The sequence below is a fragment of the Gouania willdenowi genome, chromosome 1 (assembly GCF_900634775.1).
Source record: "Gouania willdenowi chromosome 1, fGouWil2.1, whole genome shotgun sequence".
In the NCBI taxonomy this organism is placed as follows: Eukaryota; Metazoa; Chordata; class Actinopteri; order Blenniiformes; family Gobiesocidae; genus Gouania; species Gouania willdenowi.
In genome coordinates this window covers 4,194,147-4,203,779 of record NC_041044.1, presented here as the reverse complement: position 1 = coordinate 4,203,779, position 9,633 = coordinate 4,194,147, and the positions used below count along the sequence as shown (strand labels likewise).

Genomic DNA, 9,633 nt, shown 5'->3' with positions numbered 1-9,633 from the left:
ATTTAGTCTGACTTAGTCTGATTTAGTCTGACTTAGTCTAATTTAGTCTGACTTAGTTGATTAGTTGATTTAGTCTGACTTGTCTGATTTAGTCTGATTAGTCTAATTAGTCTGACTTAGTCTGATTTTAGTTGATTTAAGTCGACTAAAATCTTTTTATTTCATGAGACAGAACAGCTGTGCAGTATTCACACTGTTTGCTGTTCATTTGCGGTGTTGTTTGTCATTTGTTATAAATACGAGCTTATTAAATTAGAGCTATAGTATAGAGCAATAGATTATTAGAGTTATAGCTATAGCGCTGTAGATATAGAGCTATAGATTTAGAGCTATAGCTATAGAGCTATAGCTATAGAGCAATAGATATAGAGCTATAGCTATAGAGCTGTAGATATAGAGCTATAGATTTAGAGCTATAGATTTAGAACTATAGATTTAGAACTATAGATTTAGCGCTATAGATATAGAGCTATAGATATAGAGCTATAGATATAAAGCTATAGATATAGAGCTATAGATATAGAGCAATAGATATAGAGCTATAGATATAGGGCTGTAGATATAAAGCTATAGATTTAGAGCTATAGATATAGAGCTATAGATATAGGGTTATAGCTATAGAGCTATAGATAGAGTTATAGCTATAGAGCTATAGATATAGAGCTATAGATATAGAGCTATAGATATAAAGCTATAGATATAGAGCTATAGATATAGAGCAATAGATATAGAGCTATAGATATAGGGCTGTAGCTATAAAGCTATAGATTTAGAACTATAGATTTAGCGCTATAGATATAGAGCTATAGATATAGAGCTATAGATATAAAGCTATAGATATAGAGCTATAGATATAGAGCAATAGATATAGAGCTATAGATATAGGGCTGTAGATATAAAGCTATAGATTTAGAGCTATAGATATAGAGCTATAGATATAGGGTTATAGCTATAGAGCTATAGATAGACTTATAGCTATAGAGCTATAGCTATAGAGCTATAAATTTAGAGCTAGAGATATAGAGCTATAGATATAGCGCTATAGCAATAGAGCTAGAGATATAGAGCTATAGATATAGCTCTATCATGTTGATCAATCCATCATTGTGTTCCTGGCAGAATCACTGGTTGAGACTGGAGCCAAATTACAAAGGAAATAAATCCCAGGAAAACAGATTAAAGTTTGGTTTGAACAGTTTGGCTGAATAATGGACCAGGATATCATCTTATAATAGGTGAAGTTTCAAAATAAAACTTTCCTAAATCATTTCATCATCCCCTTTAATGAACGTTGTTTAATGATGAGTCAGCACAGAGCCTCAAAACTGCTGATTCATAACATCATAATTAAAAGAGTTTCAATATCACTTGTTTTCATTTGGTTTGTTCTTAATAAAATAAAATAAAGATAAAACACTGCTTTTAATCCGAGAGAAAAACAATCGATTAAATATTAAATAAAACATTTTCTAATATTACTGTGGTATTGATCTACTGATAAATACATCTACTAACCTTTATATTCCAACTGTGTGAGGGTAAAACGCTGAATAATGGTGATCATTACAGTCTGCCTTGCCTTACAAAAATAAACCAAACGACAACAGTAAAACACACAAAAAGGCTCACAATAGAAAATGACAACAAAAATACACAAAAAGACAAGAAAAACACAAAAACACACAGTACAAACAAACAACAGAAATACACAAAATGTACTCCAAAAAAAATGCAAAATTACAACACAAATATGACTACAAAAAACATACATTTTACAGGAAATATATTTATATACACAGAATCAAGCAAAATCACAACAGAAATACACAAAAGTGACTTCAAAAAACGCAAAAGGACAAAATAAATGCACAGAATGCCTCGTAATGGCAACCACAAACATACCATCCATCCATCCATCCATTCGTCCGTCCATCCGTCCATCATCCATCCATCCGTCCATCCATCCATCCATTCGTCCGTCCATCCGTCCATCCATCATCCGTCCGTCCATCCATCCATCCATCCATCCATCCGTCCATCCGTCCATCCGTCCATCATCCATCCATCCGTCCATCCATCCATCCGTCCGTCCGTCCGTCCATCCATCCATCCATCCGTCCGTCCATCCATCCATTTATTATTTTATTTATTCAGTTCATTTCCGACATGGTTGCATTCACAGAACTTCATTTGACATTCAGAGCAAAATCACATCATTGTTTTTTTTTTTTTTTTTTTTTTTTTTGTCCTTTTTCATGCCGGAAAGGGCGACGGAAAAAAGCATTATGCTTTTCCAGATCCGTCCCCTAATTTGAACACAGATAATTTTACATCCAACCTCGTTTCTTCCCTTTTTTTTTTTTTTTTTTTTTTTTTGTGATGTGTTCTCGTCTGCAGTCATTGTTCCTGTTGTTACTCCTCTTCACTGTCTTTATCCTCCGTATTTCCACGAGCTTTCTTTTCCAGTCGTTGTTTACGTTCCTCCAACTCTCCAAACGTGAAGTTCTTCTTCTCTCTGAGAACCTTCATATCCTCTGAAAGTCGCCTCAGCTTACGATCCATCCGGAAGGCACATGCACATACACATACCCCCAGCATTAGCAGGCCAAAGATCATGACCCCTAGCAGATAGATGTCAATGGTGCTCAATGACCAGTTGATGAGTTCCATGTCGTCGCTGTAGAGTTCAATGAAGAGTTGACTTGAGATCTGTATGTGTGTAAAAATGTCCTCCTCGTTTTGTCCTTAAATTGTTTCAGATTATCTGACTGTTGTGTCTCTTCGTCAAGGCTGTTCCAGAGGTTCATGGCTCTATACACAGTACTATGTTTGCCAACGTTTGATATGACCCTGTTTGGTCTAAACACATTATTATGTCTGAAGTCGTAGGAATTTTGATTGTATGTGAAACGTTTTTGTATTTGATGTGGTAGTATTTTAGATGAAGCCCTAAATGCGTGTATTTGTGTGTTGTAGTGTATTATTTCTTGCAGTTTTAGGTATTTTGACTTCTCAAATAAATCGTTTGTGTGTGTGTTGTGTGGTGCTTTATGTAAAATTCTTATAGCTTTTTTTGTAGTTTAAATAGTGGTTCAAGATACATTTTGTAGTTATTACCCCATATTTCGGAGCAGTAATTTAAGTGCGATGCTATGAGTGAAGAATAGATTGTTTTAAGTGATTTGGTATGTAGGATTTGTTGAAGTTTCCATAGGATGTAACTGCTTTTAGCAACTTTGTTTTTAACTATTTGTATATGTTTTTTCCAGGTCAGCTTGTCGTCCATCCACACTCCTAGTGCCCTATATTCTTTTACTTGTTCTATTATTTCCATGTTTAGTTTCAGTCTTATATCTCCTGTTTTTTTTCTCTTTCCAAAGTTAATGAATTTTGTTTTACTGACGTTTAGGGCTAGTTTATTTACATCTAACCATGTTTGAATTTTTAATAGTTCTTCATTTGTTGACTCTATTAAAGTGTTAATGTCTTTGCCTGAGCATAGAATGGTTGTATCGTCTGCAAACAATGTTAGTTTTAGGCAATTTGTGACTTTGAAAATGTCGTTTATGTATAGAATGAACAGTTTTGGCCCTAAAATTGAACCCTGTGGAACACCACATTGTATGGTTTGGCATTTTGATGTGTGTTCTTCAAAGTCAACATATTGTCTTCTATTTGTCATATAGCTTTTAATCCATTTTAAGGCGTTTTGCTTTATTCCGTAATTTTGAAGTTTTTCTTCTAGAATATCATGATTAATTGTGTCATAGGCTTTTTTTAGGTCCAGAAAAATTCCGAATACAAATAGTTTTTTTTCTAATGCTTCTCTTATATTCTCCGTGATGTCAATTATAGCCATTGCTGTTGAACGTCCTTTTCTAAATCCATATTGTCCTTCATGTAGTATATTATTGTCTTCTATAAATTTGTCGAGTCTGTTCATAAACAGTTTTTCCAGAATTTTTGATAATTGTGGTAATATTGATATAGGTCAATAATTAGTGAAATTACATTTTTCTCCACCCTTGTAAATCGGTCTGATTTTTGCAATTTTCATTTTTTCTGGGAAAACCCCATTCTTGAATGATAGATTACTTATATGTGTTAATGGCGGGGTTATTTCAGCTTTTATGGTTTTTATTAGACTCATAGTTAGATTATTAGTGTCTCTGGATTTTTTTGAGGTACAGGTTGTGATTATTCTGTCCACCTCTGCTTCTGTTACTTCTTCGAGTACAAGGTACTTATCAATGTCTTTCTTCTCATTGTCAAAATGGTTCCATTTAAGTGTTGGGTGTTTATTTATCCCTTTCTCTATGTCTTTTCCAGTATTTATGAAAAAACTGTTAAGTTCTTGTGCTATTATGTTTTTATTGTATTCTTTTACATTGTTTATTATAAAATGGTCTGCATTTTTTTCTTTGCATTTGCGCATAGTTATGTTGTTTATTATTTCCCACAATTTTTTGTTTTTGTTTTTATTCTCTTTTAATTGTTTTTCATAATATTCCCTTTTTTTTTCTCTAAGTAAATTATTAACTTTGTTTCTGTATTTTTTATAACGTATTTCTGCTTTTAATGTTTTTTCTGTTATATATTTTTTATATAGTATGTTTTTCTTTTTGCATACGTTGGCCATTTTCTTATTAATCCATGGTACGTTGTTTATTTTACTTTTGGTTGTTATTTGTTTCAAAGGGCAGCATTTATCGTATATTGTCGTTATTGTGTCTGTAAATGTGTCATATGCTACGTTCACGTCTTCTTCCTTGAAAACACTTTCCCACGTCTGTCTTTTTATCTGTTGTTTAAAGTTTTCTAGTTGTTTTTCTCCTTCCAGTCTCCTGTATGTCTGTGTGTTATGATTTTCACGGTTCTTCTTCTCTTTTGCGTTTAGTATCATAAATATTGGTAAATGATCAGAGATGTCATTTATTAATATACCACTCTCTATATCTGTGTTTTGTATGTTTGTGAAGATGTTGTCTATCAGTGTTGAGCTGTGTTTATTAATTCTGGTTGGTTGCGTTATGAGAGGTTTTAATCCATTTGTGTACATGCAATTGGCAAAGTCTTCAATGTGTGTATTTTTTAAAGGATTTAAAATGTTTATATTGAAGTCTCCACATATCAGTAATCTCTTATTTTAATTTCTTCTATCATTTTGGTTAGTTTCTCATTAAATATGTCTATTTTACAGTCAGGTGCACGATACAAACAGCAGATTATTATCTTACGTCCCTCTGGACTTGTAATTTTCACTGTTATACATTCCATTACTTCTTCCACAGTTAAACTCAAAGACTCTTGTTGCACTGGCGTAGCTCCTTGGCCTTATCTTTAGGCCCGTGATGATGACATCCTTTTCTCTTTCTTTTCTTTCCAGTTCTTCAACCCTCGCATCCAATGTTTTTATCTTTTCTGCATTCTTTACATTTTCTTCTTTCAGTACCTTGACATCATTCTCCAGTATTTTCAATGATTTCTCCAAGGCATTCGTCATGTTCTCCATCTTCGTAGATAGTTCTTGTCTTAAGGACATGAGATCCTGTCTCATCTCCTGTTTCATCTCCTTAATCATTTCTTTAAGCTCTTCTTTGAATAGCTTAAAGTTCTCTTCCATTTTTGGTGGCATGTCTGGGCCCAGTTTTCTCTCTTCAGATGCAGCTGGTCGCTGCTCGCTGGTAGTCAAGGTCGCGTTATCAGACGGGAGTATAGCTTTCCCGGAGAGAGCTCTGAAAACACGTCTTCTCCCTTCCACGTCCGTCCATCCGTCCATCCGTCCGTCCGTCCATCCGTCCATCCATCCATCCATCCATCCATCCATCCGTCCATCCGTCCGTCCGTCCGTCCATCCATCCATCCGTCCACTTCCCTTACTAAAGAATCCACATTTAACTGAACTATTGCAGTGATTATTGCATCATTAACCCAACACAAAACGACCATATTGTTCTCTTTCAACTGTCCACAATTGGCTCTGGCGTGCACGTGAGTACGGAGTGCAGCCATAACGCCACCTATTGGTAAAAGGAAATCATAGATATTATATTTGCACAAAACATTTGCAGGAAAGTTTGTGATATAATCCTTGAAAACGATCAGATACGTCTCAACACATTTCTGCCACACCTCGACATCCATCACACCTCAACGTGTGCCACGTCTCGACATACGTGTGATTGCGAGGGCCCGTTCAACGCTGCTTGCAGCTATAACTACTGTATGTACATTGTTCATATATATGTATTTATTCAATGGTGGAAAGCTGTGTAACTGGTTTCCTGGTGTTTCCAAGCAGTGCTGCCCGTAAATAAATCTGTGGAAAACAATAACCATAAATAAATGATAAAGATAATAGTTTTACCGACTATTGGCACGTTTCCACCGGCTGTATCTGCTCTACTCTCTTTTTGTGGTTTTCCACTGGGGAAAAGTACTTCTCCGTTGTACTTTTTAATACCTCATTCAGTGGAAACGCTCCAGAAAAACGGTATTGGTTCCCAAAAGCGAGGAGTGAGGAGCAGATAACGCCAATGGAAACACGCCACATGTTTCCAGGGTGTAGTATCACCCAACATAAAGGTTAGGTCTACACTGGAATAAAATAAAAACAGTTCTCATGTATAATTAGAGATAATCACACAGTATATAATGATGTCTACTGTGACTTTAGTCGTGTCTTCTCTTGCTGTTCTTTGTCTCCAGCTGGAAGGATGGCAATGACTGATCTGCTGAAATCTGAGGAGATTAAGAAAGCTCTGGATGCCTTTGCAGGTTTGTAATAAATCCTGAACTAAACAGCTCAGGGACATGTATGAGGCATGTTGCACAGGCTAAAATAAACAACCTTTTAGCAACAAACCACATAAACGTATGTGATCTTTTTTATTTGGGGGGGCGTTACTTTTGACAAGATTTACAGCAATATCTGTTTTTTTTTTCTCTCTCGTAAAAATTCGACGTCAATGTTAAATATAAATGTTAATATAAATCTAAATATTAAGTATCAAATCGAAACATGAATGTTAAATCTAAATGCTAAATGTTAAATATAAATATCAAGGGTGAAAATAAATATTTAGCTAATATGCAAAGTTAGCGGAAGTGTCAAAATAAAAGCTCTTTGAAGAGATTTAGATTTAATAACGACATCAAATTTTTACGAGAGAGGAAAAAAAAATCACAACATTATACTTTCACGAGAAAAGTAAATATCGCAAATTTCACAAATATTGCCGATCTGATTTTTAAACCTGGTTTAAATCCTGTTTTTTTTCTCCTGATTGTCGACCTTTTGCAGCAGAAACTTTCAGTCATAGGAAGTTCTTTGAGCTGGTGGGGATGACTGCCATGTCAGCAGAAAATGTCAAGAAGGTTTTCCAGGTTCTCGATGTGGACGGCAGTGGATTCATCGAGGAGGGGGAGCTCAAGTATGGCACACACACACACACACACACACACACACACACACACTGATCCACTGTGTTGTCTTCAGGTTTGTGCTGAAGGGTTTTTCAAAGGACGGCAGAGATCTCACGGATGAAGAAACCAAAGTATTCCTCACTGCTGCAGACAAAGATGGAGATGGAAAGATCGGTATTGATGGTGAGAAAGGAGAGAAAAATATGCAATAAATGATTATTATCACACACATGACGACACAGAGGGAAGACGAGGACATAGTGAGATGTTAATGAGTCATTCCTGGTCATTTCAACTCATTTTCACTTTGGTTTAATATAAATATTAGATAAATAAATAAATATTTACTAATTGTTCCTGAATATTCATTTACCACACTGTAAATATTTAATTTGATATTAAATACTTTTTGAGGTATGGACTATTTAGTGAAGGGGCGTGTCCTTATTTTTCTTCCATTTTCATCTTCCAACATGTCTGTAACTCCATCACATAGAAAGGTAAATATGGTATAGTAATAAGCTCCACCTACAGAAACATATCTGCTATACATCATATCTGGTGGACATGTCAGATCCTCTAAATAGGAAAAAAGTTTTTGGGAGTTTAATTGAAAAACTAATAAATAAATGATAATAAGACACAGAGCCAATGACCTCATGTAAAGGAAGTTGTAAAATAACCAAAAGTTGGGGTTCAAAATAAAGAAAAATTGTTTTATATCCAAAAAAAAAAGAGTAATCTTTATACAATAAATTAAAACAGATCAGATTTGTTTTTCTTCCCATATGCAGTTATGGGCCAATGAGATTAGTAAAAAATAAATAAATAAATGAAAAAGTATTTCCAGAGCGTGTGAGTCTAGAACCAATGCATATCTGTGACTAATTATTAGTGATGTGAACAGTCTATGATCATAGCTCTAAGCTGATCACATTACAGTGAGCTGAGACATATGCTAAGTAGTTTACAGAACATGTTCCAGACCCAAACACACACTGACTTTGTGACTATTTAGAGGAGCTGACATGTCCACCACATAGGATGTATAGCAGATCTGTTTATATTCTGAGAGAGTGGGTGGAGCTTATTACTATACCATATTTACATTTCATATGTGATGGAGTTCCTGATATGTTGGAAGATGAACATGGATAAAAAATAAGGATGAACAAAAATCTACACATAGCCTCACTAAATTGTCTAGTATTGATCAGATCAAACCAAATATTTACAGTGTCTATTGAATAATTCTGGACCAATTGGTAAAAAAAATTCACATTTTCTTGAGGCATAAATCTGTAATGGTCCGTTTGTTGAAATGTCATAGAATATTCTCATACATCTATATTTTTTATCAGGGAATAGAATGACCCTAAAGATTTTATTATTATAATTGTTATTATTATTTGAAACATTCAAGGTGTTTGTGTGGAAAAAAGAAGTTTCCACTAAAATTCCAAAATAAAATAAAACACATTCAATCTTTCAATGCGTCAACTTTAATCACAGCGAGGCCACAAACATGTGATTATCTGATCTGAGGGTCACATGATCAGTATTTAGAATAATGATCAATCAGAGCATTAACACAGGAGAGAACAAACCTTTGTCTGTATTTCTGTTGTTTTGTGTGGGGTTTTTTTTGTTGTTATTTTTGTTTATCTTTGGTAAAATATGTGTATTTTTCTCCAATTTTGTATGTTTTTCGGAGTAATTTTGTGTATTTTAGTTGTCCTTTCATATAATTTTCTTACTTTTCTGCAGTCGTTTTATGTACTATTGATATTCTTTTACATATTTTTATGTAATTTGTATACATTTGAAGTCATTTTTGTGTATTTCGGATGTCTGTGTATTTTATTTGTGTATTTGGGGGCCGCACAAAATTAGATAAAGGGCCACACGTGGCCCCAGAGCCGCCTGTTGCTAAACTCTGCTCTAAAGTGTCCCTTTTTTGTTGTGTTGCTCTAAATTTCAAAGTTCAAAACCTGAAAAAGAGCAAAGTTGAACTGTGTGAGGCTTTAAACAGTGAACTGAAATAGAACACAGTAAACCAGCCTGGAATTAAAATGGGGTAACCTGAAATGTCTAATTATTGATAAAAAAAAATGATTAAAATGTGATTTTAAACATTTTTATATATTTTTGTTCTTTTCATCTTTCGGTCTTTGTTGTGCAGAGTTTGCAGCGTTGGTGCACGAGTAA

At 34.5% G+C, this 9,633-nt stretch overlaps 1 protein-coding gene across 2 annotated transcripts in view; it reads left to right on the top strand.

Moving 5' to 3' along the window:
* The window catches only part of LOC114465601 (parvalbumin-7-like), a 43,102-nt gene that overhangs the window by 33,055 nt on the left and 414 nt on the right, over positions 1-9,633 (top strand). Inside the window, exons 2-5 of one of the 2 annotated variants that reach the window (XM_028450729.1) lie at positions 6,709-6,777; positions 7,307-7,433; positions 7,499-7,608; positions 9,608-9,633. The exon at positions 9,608-9,633 is cut by the window's right edge and continues 414 nt beyond it. In XM_028450729.1, the coding sequence (XP_028306530.1) occupies positions 6,709-6,777; positions 7,307-7,433; positions 7,499-7,608; positions 9,608-9,633 (332 nt within the window). Of the gene's footprint in view, positions 1-6,708; positions 6,778-7,303; positions 7,434-7,498; positions 7,609-9,607 lie in introns of both variants that reach the window. The other variant, XM_028450719.1, reaches the window with a different exon arrangement.